The sequence below is a fragment of the Diadema antillarum genome, unplaced genomic scaffold (genome assembly GCF_040938485.1).
Source record: "Diadema antillarum isolate AM-2024a unplaced genomic scaffold, OU_Dant_1.0 scf00000071, whole genome shotgun sequence".
NCBI classification, from domain to species: domain Eukaryota; kingdom Metazoa; phylum Echinodermata; class Echinoidea; order Diadematoida; family Diadematidae; genus Diadema; species Diadema antillarum.
This window is the reverse complement of record NW_027270960.1, coordinates 14,004,097-14,023,967: the sequence shown is the minus strand read 5'-3', so window position 1 is coordinate 14,023,967 and position 19,871 is coordinate 14,004,097. Positions and strand designations below refer to the sequence as shown.

The 19,871-nt window shown below is 41.0% G+C and overlaps 1 protein-coding gene across 1 annotated transcript in view; it reads right to left on the bottom strand.

Moving 5' to 3' along the window:
* Nucleotides 1-19,871, bottom strand: part of LOC139716865 (receptor-type tyrosine-protein phosphatase F-like) — a 98,211-nt gene that overhangs the window by 52,769 nt on the left and 25,571 nt on the right. Inside the window, exons 7-9 of the mRNA XM_071628393.1 lie at nt 8,341-8,850; nt 3,621-3,922; nt 1,365-1,466 (exon numbers count right to left, since the gene is read on the bottom strand). Of these exons, the coding sequence (XP_071484494.1) occupies nt 1,365-1,466; nt 3,621-3,922; nt 8,341-8,850 (914 nt within the window). The remainder of the gene's footprint in view (nt 1-1,364; nt 1,467-3,620; nt 3,923-8,340; nt 8,851-19,871) is intronic.

Below are 19,871 nucleotides of genomic sequence, written 5' to 3'. Positions count from 1 at the left end.
ACTGATATGACAGGTTTGTCAGAAATGTCTTGAATGTTCACTTTCCTCAAACTGGGTTTGCTACAATTGTCTAAGAGTGCAGGTACACGTATGCATATTTGGGGAATTGAGGATTTGACCGTTTACTTGACTTCTGACCGACCCTGTCATAAGTTTATGCATTAAGTAATTTTCAAGGTATGACGAAAGAGTGTAATTACAGCACAAAATAGATTTTTTTTTTTAAACCTAACCTTTGACCCTTAACCTTTGATCTTTGACCTTCTGGCTGGAAATTTCCCAGAGAATCTCCATTCGGTAATACGTATGTATAATATTAAGTTTTAAAACTAATAATGCAAGCATTGCATATACAAATACATGTATATGAGGGAAACAGTAAAATTTTGAGGAACTGACCTTGACCTTTGACCCATGACTATTGACCCATGACCCCTAAATTCCCTAGATAATCCCTGCCAGTCGTACATGTACCAAGTTCCATGAAGATACATTGAACCATTTGCGAGAAAAGTGAAATTGCAACATTTTCACCTAACCTTTGACCTTTGACCTTATGACATGAAACTCTCTCTTGAGAATCTTTACACAGTAGTACATGTCTACACTAAGTTTCAATAAGATACCTTCGGGCATTGCATAGATTTGGGGGAAATAGCAACATTTTTAGCATTTGACCTTGACCTTTTGACCTTTGACCTCTTCCCAATGTCACTAAAATCTCCTCAACTAATTGCCCCATCATACATCATCCTTGGACCAAGTTTGGTGAAAGCTGCTTCATCCAGTTTTGAGTTATCACGTAAACAGATAAATTTTAGGATTTGACCTTGATCTTTGACCTTTGACCTCTGTACGATTTCACTAAAAAACTAATCATATAATTGTCCCATCATACATTATCCTCGGACAAAGTTTGGTGAAATTTGCTCGATCCAGTCTTGAGTTATCGCGTAAACGGATACAACTTCATAATTTGACCCTGACCTTTGGACTTTGGCCGATTTCACCCAAAATCTAATCAAGTAATTGCCCCATCACACTTTATACTTGGACCAAGTTTGGTAAAATTCCAGTCGATATTTCTCAAGTTATCGCGTAAACGAATGCGGACGGATGTACGGACGTACGGACGGACGGACGGACAACCCGAAAACATAATGCCTCCGGCACCACTTCGTGGCAGAGGCATAAAAATATACTGTATGCTACTGCATGGGCACTGGACTCAAAGTACATGTTCACATAATGAAATGTAAAAACTGTTGTGCACACAGAATTGAGAGGCACTTAAACAAGATTTATATCACATGGATGCAACATCAGCTCCACATGGAATTTTTGTACACAGTGAAATTCCTTACCGTCACTACTACAGTGATGTTATTCAGGCCTCGGTCACTGACGGTCAAGTTTGGGACAGCAGAAGGAGCTGAAAGACCAAACAGAAAGTTGATGCATTGCACCTGCAAGATTATGTGGTTTTGATTTTACAAAAAAATTAGGTTGAATTGTTTTTCCATGCTTTTTTGTCAGACTTCAAGAGTTGACAGTTAACAGAACCTGATATCTAGATGTCATATGATGACCCACCCCCCCCCCCAGCAAAAGAGAAAAAACACACACAAAAAAAAACATGAGAAATGCGGGTCTTGTGCTCACCCCGGTATCGCCAGTTCACATAATCCAAGCATTCTTGCAGACTATTACCTTGAGAACATACAGTTTGTACAATAAAATATGTACCAACTTGGGGTGGGGGCAGACAGCTTTGAGGGCCTACGGGGGGCTTGGTGTCCATTCATATATGCTATCTTACTGGTGAAAATAATAATAATGATAGTTATAATAATAATAATAATAATAATAATAATGATAACAATAATAATAATAATAATAATAATAATAATAATAATAATAATGATAATAATAATAATAATAATAATAACAATGATGATAATCATCATCATCATCATCATCATAATCATAATAATGCTAATAATATTCATGATGATAATAATGATGATGATAATAATGATAATAAAACCACTCTATAGAGTGCTCAAAGCGCATACATACATGTACATGTACTATTATTACCCCAGTGTCTGGATACCTTATTTCACACCAGCACTGACAGTTCTCACTCTCCACTCCCTGGGGAGCATTCCAGCCAGTCGCCATTTTACAGGCGTGCACATACTGATCAACCAACATTAACATTCTCATCCTCCCGGATACCCATTTATACTCCTGGATGGAGAGCAGCAATGTGGATAACGTGCCTTGCGTGCCTTGCTACAAAGTACAAAATATCTATCAAATTGTGACCCGCTGAAACTAAAAGATCCGAAAGTCAGGGGACAGCAATTTTCAAAAATGACATGACATTATTTCCTTACTCTTCCACTTTAATCGCATATACATAACATGACTCACAAAAGTATTCGGTAGTGGAGATATCAATCATTTTAAGAAAGCATGTCAAGCTTTCTATAAAGAAATTGGCATTCCAAGAAAGCCCATTCAAAGTTTTCCTTCCGCCACACATGTGATCAAGGGGAGGTATTACACAGTTTTCACCTCTTGACAACAGAAGGTATGCCCCTAGCAACCTCCATGATGTTCATTCAAGCTTAGCGCCAGAGGCCTACGCACGACCAATCAGTAAACCAGGATGCCACACACTGACCAATAAGATTAGCTCTTGTTGCTAGGGGTGAAGACTGTCTATAGCTCTAAATCCATATCTTCTGCCACGTTTCTGCTCCGTTTAGACTCAGAAAATCATGGCCCAGAAAAATACTAATTTCGTCCTTTTCCTTCGATCGTTTACCTTCTAAATTTTGACAGATGATAGACGAAACATTAGACTACAAAATTATGTCAAAAAGAGAAAGTCAATGGTTTTGACAGATTTTGATGATCTGACTTCAAACTCTAGACTCTCTGCTCAGTCATCAGCGACTTTCGGATCCTTTTGATGTGGCGGGTCACAATTTGACTATGCAGTTTCAAAGACAAAGTGTAAAGAAGGGCACCCAATTCAGTCCCTAGAGACCCCTCGATTTACTATAAGTAATCTTGAACATACATTCACAAATTATTAATACTCATTATTTGTGATTTTAAACAAGACTTTTTTGAACCTTTAAACATAAATTTTACTCACAAACATTGATACAGGAGCAAATGTTGTGTCACCTTGCAATGTGCAATGTATATAGTATAAAGACAGGGAAGAAAACAATGCGTGGTCACCAAATCCAGCGCATATTGCTTTGATATTCGATTGATGAAATTAAACCTGTAGTTTTGTGAATGAATATACATTGTTGGGTTGATAAAACTAAATAAAGTGTCTAAATTAATAACAGCATCATGAGTACTTCTATTTCTTTTTTTATCCAGCCGCAGGGGCATAAGAGTTCATAATTCTTGAACAGATTGCCAAATTTTACTCAAACTTTCTCAATGTGCTCTACTTATATTTCTGCAGCCCTTCAATCCACAGATGATATATATTTGAGTTTTATTCCCCTTCAGAAATTATACTGGAAGAAAAAAAAAAAGAAAGAAAGAAGTATTCCTCCAAGCTTACCGATACATTTGGTTCTCACTGTGAGGCTGGGGCTAAGAGGTCCTACACCTCCTTCCCCTTGTCTCACAGCGGCCACAGCAAACTCATACTCAGTGTCCAAGGTAAGGTTCCCCACTGTGGTGGTCAGTCCTGCGATGGGAGACGTGCTCACCGACATGAACTCTGACCCATCACCTGCGACCCTGTAGTAAACCTTGTACCCAATGACTGGACCATCTCCCGCATTGGTACCAGACAGCCACGCCAGCCAGTTCAGGGTGATCGAGTCTGAAGTCACATCATTGGATGGTACTCTAGGGGACAAGTACAGGGCTGGAAGCTCTATCAAATCAAGCAAAGAGAAACAAAACAAGTCAGGGCTGGCAAAGGAGCTTTATTTCATTTCACACAGACAACAGCTACACAGTAGCATAATGGAAGTTTTACTACACCCCCCCCCCCCAAAAAAAAAAAAATGGCATGCTAGGCAGCTGAGCAGCATTTTTTGTTTTTGTTTTTGTGGGGTTTTTTCAAGCCAATTTACCCTCAGGCTCCACTGTTTGTTTGTTGTTGTTGTTGCTGTTGTTTTTTAAGCATCCATCAGTTGATAGTTGCCACAAAAATTTCAAAGTAGAATTAGAATCCCAGAGGGACACACCCTCCATATATCTCTGCGCAAAACACACTCAGTGCCTGGATGTCAGCCTAATCAAGCGATCACAATTCAAGGTCAAATCAAAGCCACCATGAGTTACAGGAGGTGATCTGTTTCACAAGCTCCATTAGAGAAAACAGCTACATTTCTTTACAAAGTTTTCAAGATTTTTTTTTTTTTTTTGCTGTTGTTGTTCTTGTTCTTGATGTTCCTGTCATTTTCATGAATGAAAACGACAAAGGCATGAAAGAAAGCTGAGGAAGCAAAGGGTGAAGACCCCAGATGATTGTGTATTACATATCTGTATATGCCCAAGTCACCAGTGAGAGGTAAAGCCAGTGACCGCTGGAACATCAACAGGGCACTGCTTGGGCCTAGCCAGGGGCATTTCAATGCGCTTCGACTTCTCAAAATAAATCATTGGGCAATGCCTAATTCCAGCGGGAGGCTACATTTGTACAAGTCAGTCAGTTACCACTCTTAACTTTTGAATATGGTATTAAATAGCAGTGAACAGCAACTTTGACATCCACAGGTGTACCAAGAAAGAAAAAAGATATATCTATCTTTGATTGTACCCTGGGTTATATCAAAAGTAGATATGAAAATATCCCTGATATACACATACTGTACAATATCAGCATTTTTTTTTTCCAAACTTGAATCATTGAAGCCACACATTCAGAGACAGTGTATTGTATGTGGATGTTTTGATAAATATTATACAACACCTAAAGAAAATGTATCATCCGATTGGTCAAACTGCCTATCACATGACCTTCAGATAAAAATTCAATCACACGCTATGGCTGTCAGCCGTGTAATTTTGTTTGAGCAGAAATGGATAGCGCATGGCTGACGTCACCCATTTCCATTGACTCCCATGCTAAACTCATGATTGACTCAAAGTTTTTGTTCCATCGCAACAGCTCTGATGTCACAATAAACAAACATTTGCCGTGCGAACTCAACAATTACAAGCACGCTTTGAATACAAGCGCATTCTTTTGTCAATCATTTTTGTAAACAACTCCAACCGAACGGTTTCACATATGTACAATGTACACGTACACGTACAAGAGTATAGAAGCTACGCTAAAAGGGCATACTCCCGCGATTTCGCATAGTACGCTCATGGGCAAAATACGGACGCCATTAGCTGACAGACCGATAGAGGGCGTATATTATGTGATCTTACCAGTGCTGATAATTATATGATATTGACTGGCCTCGAGGGAGATACCAGAAAATATTGCCCAAGTCGCAATATTCTTTCAGTGCAGGCAATATTTATCTGGTATCTCCCTCAAGGCCAGTCAATATCATAATTATTACCTATCCCAAAAGGTAAATTAGGAAAATATGTGAATACGGCTATATACTGTGATATAGATCAAGCCACATTTGACTACCTGTAGATCATCACCAACATGTCAAATAATTGAAAATTGTTCATCAATGTATATCATTCAACTCCAACTTCAAAGATACATATATGTAGTTGTAACAGGCGAACTTCAAACATCCGAACGCTTTTACACTTTACTTTGCTTCTGTTTCAATTTGGAGAGTTGTAATAACTGACGGTCACTGTGCAGTTATTGAGCACAAATGGACTAGTCATTGTTTGACGCGTAGTGCTGCTAGAAGTGGTCGACCTTGCATGAATTGATTTATCGGCCTTCTTCTGCGGTGCGTGTAATTGACACGCAGCGACGTCCTCGAATGTTTTCTCTCTGAGGTCGATTGGAATGTTTACATGTAAAGCAGGGAGGTGGGAAGAGAGATTCCACTCCTTCTCTTCCCACCTCCCTGTTTTACAGTGCACTCCCGTTATAATGAAAACGGTTATAACAACATTCTGGTTACAACTATAAGTAAAAATTTGGGCTGCAATGTCATCCACTCTATGTATTTCTATTGTTTATTTGTTTGGTTATAACAAAATTCCGATATGATGAAAGAAAACTGCCAGTCCTGAGGATTTCATTATAACGGGAGTCCACTGTAAACCCGGATGCTCGTGATATGCTCTAATGTCGCCTGCTGAACTCCACGACCCTGCAAAATACCAACTGTAATTGCCTCGCAAAACTACCTCGTATAGGTAATAGTAGTAGTTATTTCTGTCTCCCTTTCATTTTCCCCCTTTTTAGGGGGCATACAGGGGAAGAGATGTAATCAGGACTTCGTATCATTTCTGTGTAATCATGAAATGCAATTGAAGAAATGTCATTTATTTTCTAAAATGCAGTCCCACAAAATTTGAGCTAAAGTATCCAGAGAGAGAAAGAGATAGACTGCATTTGTCAGCTCAAATACAATCTTTGAAGGACTACAGACTGAAATGTAAAGAAATTTCGTCAAATTTTTTTAACGCATCAACAGAAAATATACTTCTGCTGATATTTTGATGTCTGAAACACGATTTTACCACTGTGTGTCTCCTTAAAATGAAGAAAATAAAAGGAAGGTAGGGTTTGCTACATAGGCTCAGGTGTTTAGAAGCTTGCGCTATTGTTACTAATATGGCCGCCGTTGGGCTCCATGTGGGGCTCCATGGCGTACTACACCCATTTGCATGCGAAATCGCGAGAGTACGCCCTCTTAGCATAGCTTCTATACTCTTTGACAGTGACTATGACTGCATGGCTTAATCATTTGTCTTTTACAGAAAATGGTTGCCATTTCTGTGCTAAATTCAAGAATCTGTGTGGACCAAATCTGTTGACACTCGAAGATGTTGTATAAGACTAATAGTGTATGGTCTTTACTCGTGCAATGGAACAAGATTTTGCACTCACTGAAAGATGAGGCGCACTTTTCAACTCAGCTTTGCCTCATTCAATAGAGCGCCTCTATCACTCATATCAAAAATGTACAGAAATAACAACAAAAAGAACTGATCATGACTACGAATTTGACCAATAACTGTTATATCACAATGTCCTTCATGCAGGATTTAGTTACTTCGTACATCAATCAAATAGGGCTTGCTATTAAACCAAACTAACAAACACGTTTGATAGTATTCATTTTTCTTCTTTCAAGAGATGTTAGAAATCATTGGAATCTAGACATTCTTGTCATTCATTTTCTATTCTTCTGTTTTAGGTACTCAATCTGATAAGTACTGAAGCATCTGAACAATGTCACTACTGTGCTTTTGAAACTTAATTCAATTCATCAGCAGCACAACTGAAACCAAGAACAAAATTAACAAAGAACAATTTTCTTATTTTAAAAGTTGCTTGGCATTAAAACCACTTACTCATGCAAGGATAGCTCTTTAACAATCTACATACATACATACAGTATTGTATGTTAATTCTTCAAGGCCACAATTTATGTAAACTCTGTTGTTACTCACAATTTCATCCTTCATTCACTATTTGATTTTAAAAAATGGATATGTTACTTCAGCCAAGCAATTTAATATCCTTTTTTTCGTTTCATCATCAGCTTTGGGACCTCACAGAAGAGCACCTTATTCCGCATGCATGGCGCAAATACCTGATCATCCTTCTTCATTTTCTTTTTTTTTTTACTTCCTTGTTGTATTTTCTGTCTCGCTTTTATGCTTCATCTCTGTCTAATTGTGCATTCATAATTGATTATAAACATGTTTGCATGTTTGAATTCTTAGATGGTATAAATCAATTCAAGTGTTTGAAATATATTCAAAGCAGACTAATAATGACAGAACTAGAGTGGTGTTCTCATAAAGATCAAAATTCTACATACCGGTTAGTTCAATGGTACATTCAAAGTACATGGTAGTTGTTCAATAGAATTGGTCTGAAAGCATGCTACGTGCTGATTGCTTGGATGAATATGACCCAGCCACTACTGCTATTCTTATGTATTTCTTACATTGTCTCCACCAAAAGATATGTCTAGACTGTTACAGTTAGAGTCGCACATTTGTGCCAAGTTTCATACTCTTATTGTATTCTTACCCATCACCTTAACCATGCGATTCCAAGGATAGCGCACGCAAGCTGCACATTAACGCAATAGGTCAACCAGAACAAGATGAAATACTTTTGCATATCACAACCTATTGAAAATTCCAAAGCAAGGGGAGAGAGTTGTGAGAGCTTACCATACACCGAGACCAGAACCTCAGCACTGACAATGTCCCCATAAGGTGTCTCAATTACACACTGGAAGCCCTGCGACCCATTGTCAGACCTCACCATCACCTGGAACGCGTAGGCCACTGAAGTCAGTGTGTCGTTTCCATGACTACCCAGGGGGACCACCTCTCCCATCCAGGATCCAGAAGAGGTTCTCTCAACAGAGATGCTCTCCTCCGGTGGTAGAGGGTCTCCCGACACAGTGCAGAGGAGGAGGGTTGGTTGTCCGTCATTGACCTTGGTGAAATTGAAGCTCTCAATACTGTACGATGACCGCCCAGTGGGCGTGGCTTCATGCGGCTGGAGGGGTGTAGGAGAGTGCGGCAGGTCGCTGAGTGGAATCAGCACCCCATCAGTTGCCGGGGAATGCATGGACACTGGAGCAGAAGGTTGAAAAGTTTGTGATGTCGACTTCATAGTCGAAGCCGAGTGTTCATCAGTAGTTTGGGTCTGGTCTTCAATTGCTGATGACAGCTCTGCAAATTGATTAATGTCAATGTCAAGATTGGCTATTAGTGCTGCATCAGGCATTCACAGTTTCTCTGAGGGTGATTTTATTCTGAGTGCAGACCTGCAATACAGTGTACAATTGTACATCTTTCCATATTTATCACCTATATGACTATGTATATGAATGTCCATGAAGCCCTTCTGAAGTTCAAAAGAGGGGGAAAAAACAACAATTCTTTCTTCAATTTGACAATGTGTGTTAAGGTACTCTCTTTTTTTTCTAGTCCAAAAGTGGACACAAATGGTGCTGGAAAAAAATCATGCATGACCCCCCTCTTAACAGTACTCTGGTGATAAGTTGTGACTTGGCATGACAATTTAACCCTCAGCAGACCACTGACCTTCCTGACAGAAAAATACAGCTGTAGGAATGATTTGGCTCAATATAGGAAAGAAATGGAAAATGTTAACGAAGCTTATGATTATTTTGAGTCTATTCTGTCAGGGTTATATAATAAACACTTTCCCCTAAAGAAAAAAAGTCGGTGTGCAAGAAAGCTTAATCCCTGGATGACTGACAGTATTTTATGTTCTATCAAATATAAAAATTTGTTATATAAGAAATATATGCGTAAACCAAGCAACTTTAATGAATTAAAGTATAAACGTTTTAGAAATACTCTGAATGCTACAATAAGAAATGTGAAGAAACAATATTTTGAAAGGAAATTTGTTGCATATAGAAGTAATATTAAAGCAACTTGGAATCTTATAAATACACTTTTGAATAGAGGTGGTAAATGTGTTACTGATATGCAAATGAAATGTAATGGTGAATTAACTACTGACTCTCACAAAATTGCAAATGCTTTTAATTCATATTTTACTCAGGTTGGTCCAAATCTTGATAAGTTGATACCACAAAATAATTCTAACTTTATGAGTTATCTGGTGAACCCTTGTTTGAATACCATTTATTTTCATGCAACATTTGAAGCAGAAATATGTAGCATTGTCAACTCTTTTCGGAATAATACTGCCTCTGGAATTGATGAGTTCAGTCCTCGTATAATCAAACATACAATAAAAGAAATCAGCAAACCGTTATGTCATATATTCAATTTATCTTTATCATCAGGAGTCTTTCCAGATAAATTGAAAATTGCTTGTGTAACCCCTGTGTTTAAAAATGGTGACAAATGTGAATTGTCAAATTACAGACCAATTTCAGTGCTTCCTCGTTTTTCGAAAATTTTGGAAAGGATTGTCTACAACCGTGCTGTTAAGTTTCTTGATCAAAATAATATTGTGGGTAGTTATCAGTACGGCTTTCGCAGCAACTATTCAACTTCCATGGCCCTAACTGACATTGCGAATAAGATTGTTGATACGTTTGAGGAAAATTCCTTTCTTATTGGTGTTTTTGTTGACTTGTCAAAGGCCTTTGACACAATTAATCATAATATTATGTTAGCTAAACTTAAGCACTATGGTTTTAGAGGTGTAGCATACAATTGGTTTAAAAGCTACCTCTCCAATCGATACCAATGTACAAAATATAACAGTTGTATATCAGACTTAAAGAAAATATTATGTGGAGTTCCACAAGGGTCTTTATTAGGACCACTGTTGTTTATATTATACATAAATGACATTGGAAATGTTTCTAATTCCGATACCTCATCGTACATATTATATGCTGATGACACTAATATATTGTTCAGTGGTAAGGATCTTCCTTCTTTGCAAGATCAAGTAAATAGTAGCCTTTCAAAATTGTGTACATGGTTTCAGGCAAATCGATTATCTGTTAACCCCCGCAAATGTAACTTTATTGTTTTTAGTAATCGTAACAAATCATACGACACTGATTTTGTTAAAGTGGAATTGAATGATGTTCAAATTCCCAGGGTAGAGAAAACTAAATTTCTTGGTGTTATTTTAGATTCCAAATTAACATGGAAGCCTCATATACAAGAGACAGAGAAAAAAATATCAAAGAGCATTGGTATTATATCCAGACTAAGCTACATGTTACCTACTGATGTATTACGGATGTTATACTCCACTCTTGTTCTGCCCTATTTGTCTTATTGCAACATGGTGTGGGGAAGTACTTTTCAGTCCAGTCTAAAGAAATTGACTTCAAAGCAAAATAAAATAGTAAGAGTTATACATGGAGCGAACCCGAAATCTAAAGCAGGCCCGTTATACTCAAAACTAAAATTGCTTACTTTGAAAAATATCACCACCTATCAGCAATGTATTTTTGTATATCAGTGTGTCAACAAACTTATGCCTGACCATTTTGTTCAATTGTTTGATATTAATCAGAATGTGCATAATTACAATACACGCTCCTCGTCATTAATGCATTTGCCCAGACCCAGAACCATGTCTTACCAACATAATATTCGTTTTGTGGGCCCCAAGAAATGGAACAATTTATCTAAAGACATAAGAAATGCACCATCTCAAAATTGTTTTAAGATAAGACTCAAGAGAAAGTTGTATTCATCCATATAAGGTAGTCTATAGTGAGGGCTGCTAAATTTCTCTTGATTATACTAAAATGAAATACATGTACATGTATGTACTGTAAGTGTAGTTGTGGTCGATCGCAAGAATTCCAAGCAGACAAATGTTTTTACGGGAATGTCGCAATGTACTTTATTAGGGATCGCAATCAGAAACACCTTCCTCTCTCTCTCTCTGTTTCTTTCCCTATCCTTCGTTCCATCTGGTAACAATGCATGTATGTAATTCCTTCTATTCTGTCACTCTTTCTGTTGTTTGTACTCCTCGTACACTCTGTTACCTTGGTACTCATTCGGTGTTACATTCCGTGAAAACTGGAATTTCAAAGGCAAACACAACAACTGCAATTATTGCATATGAATTATGCCATGCAAACATTAACACATAACTGAAACACTATAATGCCTTCAACACTGCTTTCTTTACAGATACTGAGATACTGGTATGTGTAGACTTATGCCTACAACTTTCTCACTGTGTGCAATACTGATGCAATGTGATATTCCTTTGATTAGCCAGTACTAAAACATACACTTCTGTGTAACTAATCATTCTCTTAACCTTCAGAAGCAGAAGCCTTGGCAGGAGCTATTCATGCAAGCAACAATTAGATTCTCCGTGCTATTGATCATTAAGAATGCCTCTTCATATTCATACAGGTATAACACATCATACACAGAACCTAGTAGAAATTCTACTAGCTACTTTACCCTTTAGTGTAGCCCTAGGCCTAACGCTACAGTACAAATACTTTGATCCATCAATACAATTACTCTTTGCATGTAACTATTGTAAGTATTCTGAAGATCTCACACAAAAGTCTCCAAACAACATATCAGTAATCACAGTATGCAATCAGTTACAATCAACCAGGCAGCCTTATGCACTGTAAAACAACTTCGGTACCCGGTACTCAGTTCTAGCAATGCATCTGTATGCTACATATACACAATAGTTACTGAGCAACTGTCATTTGACCCTATTCAGAGAGCATGCAATGTGTGGTACACACATTTCTCCAGAAAGTCACTACATTTCTACTGTCTGTGAAAGTTGCACGATTCAAGTTCAGCAATACTGATCTCATTTTCTGCATACACGTAGTACATCATAAAACAACACAGTAAACTCTTAGTAACAAACCTCTTTGCCTCCTTCGCAGGTTCTTCAACTCAAAGGCATTAAAATGCAAGAAACTGACGAAGTTTTCTTCCACAAACTAACTTAGGTGTGAAGACACAGCAGCCATCATCCTCATCTGGCCCTTTGTGTCTGTCCTTGTGTGTGTCCAAGACAATGTGTAACATTAATGTGCAGCATATGTATACACAAATTTTATACACACATATTACAAAGTGCAGCTCATCATTACCTTTGTATGCATTCAAGGTCATCTCAATGTCATTACTAGTCTTTGTTTCCAGACTGAAATTGTGCTTAATGAACTATTCCAATGAACACTCATTACATGGCTCCTTTAAATTGGACACCAATTTACTCAATAAGTATGTGAATTGGAATCTCTAAACAATGAACTGACGCAATTTAGAGACATCTGCACTTATTAACACAATTTTAGAACCCTTGGCACAAATTGGACCAAATGTCCACAATTTCGACACAAATTGCTATTTGCAATCGGTCTCTCCAGTAACAGAATTATTCAATTTATATATCTCGTGTGCATTTCTCAAGTCTTGTAAAGATAACACATCAAGCAATGCTTTGAGTTTTATGCTCGAAGAGTCAATAACTTTCGTTATCTGGAACATGTCGTACATGTTTTATATGACAAAGGCAACATTTGCAATCTCTTCAAATTGTTCATACACTTCAATTAACAATAACAGTGAGATTCCTGTTCACTTTGCATTTAGTTGGGACTACCGCAACACTTCCAATGTGTTTGTATGGTTTCAAACACAATTTCTGGGAATTGAAGTTGACAATGTTCAAATGCGTCATAAAACAGTGTTCTTCACTCCTTAGCCTTTGAATTGTTCATTAGCAAGAATTCAACTTATATGTGCTTGAATGTATAAACAAGTCCAAAACAAACGCTTTCATTCATGCATGAAACAACTTGACTAGATGTCACAGTTCTCAAACTATCTAAGGTTCTTTGACAGGAAACAATCTAGAGCATAACTATGCACTGGCTCCTTGTCCGGGAATCACTCCTGGTCTTCCTGGGGGACGAGCAAGACTAGTTTATGAACTGGACGGTCAAGATATGAACATGGAGTGGTTCGCCTACCAAGTCCATTCAAGTTCTGCTCACCCATCGCGACCTTTACCTTTCGAACATGGTTGTCGCCTGAAGGATAAGTTTCGGCTATTCTACCCATGGGCCAGGCATTGCGAGGAGCGTTGTCATCCTTCACCACCACCACGTCTCCGACTCCTAGGTCTCGCTGCGGAACGGTCCATTTCTGCCTAGTCTGCAGGTTGTGCAGGAACTCCTTCCTCCACCGGCTCCAAAACTCATTCAGCAGGTGCTGCACCCTCCTCCAACGCTTCCTTGAATATACGTCGGCCCGCTGGAAGCACCCTGGTGGTGGAAGGATGACGCTGGTCTTCATCGTGATGAGCTGGTTCGGGGTCAGCGGTGCGGGATGTGCGGGGTCACTTAGATCATCTATTGTCAGCGGCCTGCTGTTGACGATTGCAGCGGCTTCGTGCATCAAGGTGCGTAGGGATTCGTCGTCAAGCTGTGACCCAGCATGGTTCAGCAACCCATCCAGCACGGTGCGGACAGATCTGATCAACCTCTCCCACGCTCCCCCCATGTGACTGGCAGAGGGAACATTGAATTTGAACTCAACAAAGTCACATCCATCTCTCAGTAGGACGTCTTTCACCTTGGTCCGGTCCATCTCACTGCCAGCTCTCTGGAATTCAGACGCAGCCCCAACGAAATTTGTGCCTCTGTCACATCTGAGCTGACGCACTGGACCTCTGATTGACACAAAACGGCGATACGCCTGGATGAAAGCATCTGTGCTCATGTCGTTGAGTGTCTCGATATGCACGGCTCTAGATGCCATGCACGTAAACAAGAGTCCGTATCGTTTGAGCTCCTTCCTGCCTTCCTTGATCATCCAAGGTCCGAAACAATCCATTCCACAATAAGTGAATGGAGGTGCTGGAGTAATTCGATCGGGAGGCAGATCAGACATCTTCTGGGTCAAGGCAGGACCACGGAGTCTTTTACAGGTGACGCATGACCGGATGTACTTGGACACTCTGCCACTGCCTCCAAGGATCCAGTACCCGCTTTGCCTGACCTGATTAAGTGTTGTACCCCTTCCTTGATGTGCAGTCTGCTCATGGCAATGACGAATGACAAGTTCGGTCACGTGGTGTTGACGAGGAAGAATAACCGGGTGTTTCTTCTCGTATGGCTCGTCGCATTTGCGAATGCGTCCTCCAACGCGCAAGATTCCTCTGTCGTCTAAGAAGGGGTCGAGCTGGCGAAGACGACTGGTCATTTTCATTTGACGCGTCTTCTGCCTCATAGTCAGGTCATCTCCTCTGCTTATCACTGACAAGGCCTGGATCTCTTCTGGAAAGGTTTCCCTCTGTACCAGTCTCACAATCTCTATCTCGGCGATCTTTAGGCGTTCTACATTGATGGCCTCTTCCTCTGAACGTTTGTTGTGGTTCTTGTTGCGTTTCTCCTCACACCGCTGCCTCAGTCGAGCGATAAACAGCATACAGTTGGCAACTGCTCTTTTGGCCTTGTGCCAAGTCGAAAATCGGTCCAGTCTACTTGAGTGTAGGAAACTTGGGCTTACATGAGAAGTATGGACGTATGACTTCTTCAGTTCCGGGTCATCAGTGTGTACCATGAATTTCTCTCCTGTAGATTGAGCGGGGAGTGTACTCTTCCACAGGAAGTCAGGTCCACGTAGCCACTTAGAATCCTTCAGCTGGGCTACCGTCAAACCCCTTGAGGCATCATCAGCCGGGTTTTCCCTCGATTCGATGTGTCTCCACTGTGACGTGGATGAATGTCTTCGAATCTGATGAACCCTGTTTGCTACGAAGACATGAAACCGCTTCTCATCATTGTTAATGTAGCCGAGAACCACCTTGCCGTCAGTCCAGAAGGTGTGAGTAGCGCCTTCAAGTTGCAATTCTGTATCCAGGAAGGCCTTGACCTTGACCGCAACAATGGCAGCTGTTAATTCCAAGCGAGGAATAGTCACCATTTTCAATGGTGCCACTCTGGCCTTTCCGATCACAAGAGAACAGTGCACTTGTCCTTCAGGGTTGGCAACTCTCAAGTACGTACACTGGCCGTACCCACTGGTGCTGGCGTCAGCGAAGTGATGATACTCTGAGAACTTCACCTCTCCAAAGTCAGCTGGCTTGTAGCATCTGTTGATCGATACGGTGGGAAGTGTGAGGAGGTCACTTCTCTCTCCCATCGTGTCCTCAGTTCCTCAGAAAGGGGGTCATCCCAGTCGACTGATAGGCTACATAGCTCTTGTAGAATTCGTTTGCCCGGCAAAATGAGTGGAGCTATCAGTCCCAATGGGTCATATATGGACATGACCGTGGACAATACGCCTCTTCGGGTGAGAGGCTTGTCTTGCAGCGTCATTCTGAAGTTGAATGTGTCCGATTCGACACACCACTGTACGCCAAGGGCTCTCTCAATAGGCAGGTCGTCATGTTGGAGGTTGATCTCTCTCACATTCTTGGCCCTGTCCTCCTCAGGCACAGCATTGAGCACTTCTCTGTTGTTGGATACGAACTTGTGCAAGTGCAGACCTCCCTTCTCGCACAACAGCTTGGTTTTGGTGATCAACTGAATCACTTCTTGTGCTGTGGGCATCGACTGGAGTCCATCATCAACGTAGAAGTCATGATGAATGAAATTCTTGACATCTTCTCCAAACTCTTGAGTAAGATCTGTTGCCAATCTTCGTAAACCGAAATTTGCGCAACCAGGTGATGACCCAGCCCCGAAGAGATGTACCTTCATACGGTATGTGCTGGGATCCTCGTCAAGGTTTCCACCTTTCCACCAAAGGAACCTGAGATAGTCTCGGTCTTCTTCATTGACCTTGAATTGGTGGAACATCTCCTTGATGTCGCATATGAATGCAACATTCTCACATCGAAAGCAACAAAGAACTCCCGTCAGCTTGTTCGTGAGATCTGGGCCCGTTAGGAGGTGACTGTTCAGAGAATGTCCCCTGTACTGGGCGCTGCAGTCAAATACAACTCGCAACTTGTTGGGTTGTATTACTCCATGATGTGGAATGTACCACGTAGTACTCTCATCATTGCCTACTGGAACACTCTCAGCGTACCCTTTGCTGATGAGTGTTTCCATAACTTCAGTGTACTTCTTGTGATACTCCATGTTGTGTCTGAACCTCCTCTCCAGTTGAATAAGCCGGGACCTTGCTTGGGCTTTGTTGTTTGGAAGCTGAGGCCTCTCGTCCTTGAAAGGAAGTGGCATCTCATAGTGACCATCGCTACTCTTGTGGATTCCCTTTTCCAAGATATCAAGGAATTTGTAGTCATTCTGTGAGAGCACTGTTCCTTCGTCATTCACATCAGAAAAGTCGGCTTCCATAAGGCTCCTTACTTGATGGGGTGTGATTTGTTCCCTAGTTGTTGTCTTCTCAGAAAGGAAAACTTCCTTTCTGTCTATGACCAAGTTATCTGGGATTTCCCTGGCCATCAATCTGTGACTGGTACCGATGTGATCATCATCTTTACAAATGTAGTTAGGACGCATCGTTCCCACGATGCTCCATCCGAGATCCGTGCGAATTCCATATGGTCCATTGTTACATGGTGCAGGAATCACGTCTCTGGGCATCAACGCTCTTGCGCAATCATAGCCGATCAAGAGGCCTATGTCGCAATCTTGGAGAGGCATAAGCTTGCTGCTAAGGTTGCACAGGTGGGGTATGGACTTCGCAGTCTTGGGAGTCGGCACATGAGAACGGTCTGCAGGCATGATGTCACGTGTGTATGTTGGTGGTAGAGCTATCTTGTTCTTGCCATCGTGAGCTCGTACACACAATCCTTCTACACGTTCACTGGTTATCCTTTGGTTTTTCATTGACAGTGTGGATAGCTGTAAGTTGACCTCAGTACCATGTATCCCCATCTCATCTTTGATGGATTTCAGTAGAAAGGTCGTGTCTGACTGTGTGTCCAGCAAGGCGTATGTCAATCTCTCTCCTGCATCATTCCTGTGGGACAGCCAGACAGGAACAATCATTGAGCTGGAAATGTGGCTGTGATCACTTCTTGAACAGGAGCTTGTGGACCTGTGCTCCGTCCGGTTGCTCGTTGTTTTGTCAGGTCCTACCCGTGTTTCTGTCTTTGTGCTCTCAGTGCTCAACGTTTGTCTGGTGTCACCGTGAAGCAGCGTAGGATGTTGCCCTTTGCAATTCGCACATCTCAGCCTGCGTCGACAACTCCTGCTCATGTGTCCTCTCTGCAAACAGCCGTAGCAGAGTCCATTCTTTAGGATGAATTCCTTCCTTGCCTGAAGATCTAACTTCGCAAAGGACTGACACTTGTCTGTGTGATGAGCAGCCCCGCAGAATGAACAGGTGGGTGATTTACGACCTTCCGTGTTTGCAGATTGAGCTTGAGTCATCGTGTTCATCGATCTTGCTTTGGACTGCTTTCCATGGCTCAGTTTGTCGTCCCTCAAGCTCCCAAATGAAACTACTGGGTCGCAAGCAATAGCAGCTTCATCCTCAACAAACTTGACAAAGACTGCAAATGGAGGGAATGCACCAGTTTCCTTTCTCCATTGGACTACAGTTCGCCCCCATCGAGTTATCAACCAGTCCGGGAGCTTTGAAGTGATCTTCCTGTTTTCCCTCTCGTCGTCGAGATGATTCAGATGATGTACCGTCTTGGATGCTGTGTGGCATTGGCGCAGAAAGTCAGAGAGCCTTCGCAGTCCTGCAGAATCCTTTGGCGCTATCTTGGGCCAACTGTCCAATCGATCCCTGAAGGCATTTGAAATCACAAATGTGTTGCCATATCTTTCATCCAGGGATTTTATCGCATCTCTGTAGGCCATGTCATCTCCTGCTAAGGCATAACCTTCTACCATTTCCCTTGGTTCATCTCGCAGATATTTAAGTAGGTAGAAGAACCTCTCATGGGGTGGAACCTTGCTATGTTCGATGAGAAGGTTATAGCTCATCTTCCAGGCTGGGTAATTTAGCGGCTTTCCATTGAAGACAGGGGGCTCCGGCAATGGAAGCCGATGAAGATGGAGAGTATCCTGTAGATTCCTGGTCAATTCCATTTCTAACAAGGGAGTCTCCTTGGTCTCTGGGGTAAGAGGAGTCGCATCATCACGCACAACTTGCGCTGAAGTTTTCATCTGAACATCTTGGACGGTTTCATATCTAGATCTCTCGTGAGGTGCGTCCGAATGCATACTTGAAGTATCACATCGCAGATTCTTGAGGATGTTGAAGGTTTCTTTCATAACAGATGCATGATCTGCCTCGACCTCATCGAATTGAGCCAGTATGTCATTGTCTTCTGTGCAGATGGCTGAATACTGTTCCTGTGCATCGATCAATTTATCCATACAATCCTGCAGTGTGTTACGATGTTGTTTGATTTCGTCATAATCATCTTCCAGCAACAGCGTTCTCAATTTACTGCAGGAACGTCTCCACTTGGTTAGAGAACTCCTAAAGCCTCTCCTTCTCACATCCAAATTCCACTGTATTCCCCTTTCTGTAGGCTGTCTGTTACGTTCTTCTTGCACTTCTGCCATTCTCTCAAGAGTCTCATCAACTGGTACTGCTGTATCTCTCTCAGTCGCAGCCATGTCTCCGTAATATCAATTGACGCAGGGAGAGTATTCACTATTCAGTTTTCACTGAGATAAGAGTTTTCACTGTAAGTGTAGTTGTGGTCGATCGCAAGAATTCCAAGCAGACAAATGTTTTTACGGGAATGTCGCAATGTACTTTATTAGGGATCGCAATCAGAAACACCTTCCTCTCTCTCTCTCTGTTTCTTTCCCTATCCTTCGTTCCATCTGGTAACAATGCATGTATGTAATTCCTTCTATTCTGTCACTCTTTCTGTTGTTTGTACTCCTCGTACACTCTGTTACCTTGGTACTCATTCGGTGTTACATTCCGTGAAAACTGGAATTTCAAAGGCAAACACAACAACTGCAATTATTGCATATGAATTATGCCATGCAAACATTAACACATAACTGAAACACTATAATGCCTTCAACACTGCTTTCTTTACAGATACTGAGATACTGGTATGTGTAGACTTATGCCTACAACTTTCTCACTGTGTGCAATACTGATGCAATGTGATATTCCTTTGATTAGCCAGTACTAAAACATACACTTCTGTGTAACTAATCATTCTCTTAACCTTCAGAAGCAGAAGCCTTGGCAGGAGCTATTCATGCAAGCAACAATTAGATTCTCCGTGCTATCGATCATTAAGAATGCCTCTTCATATTCATACAGGT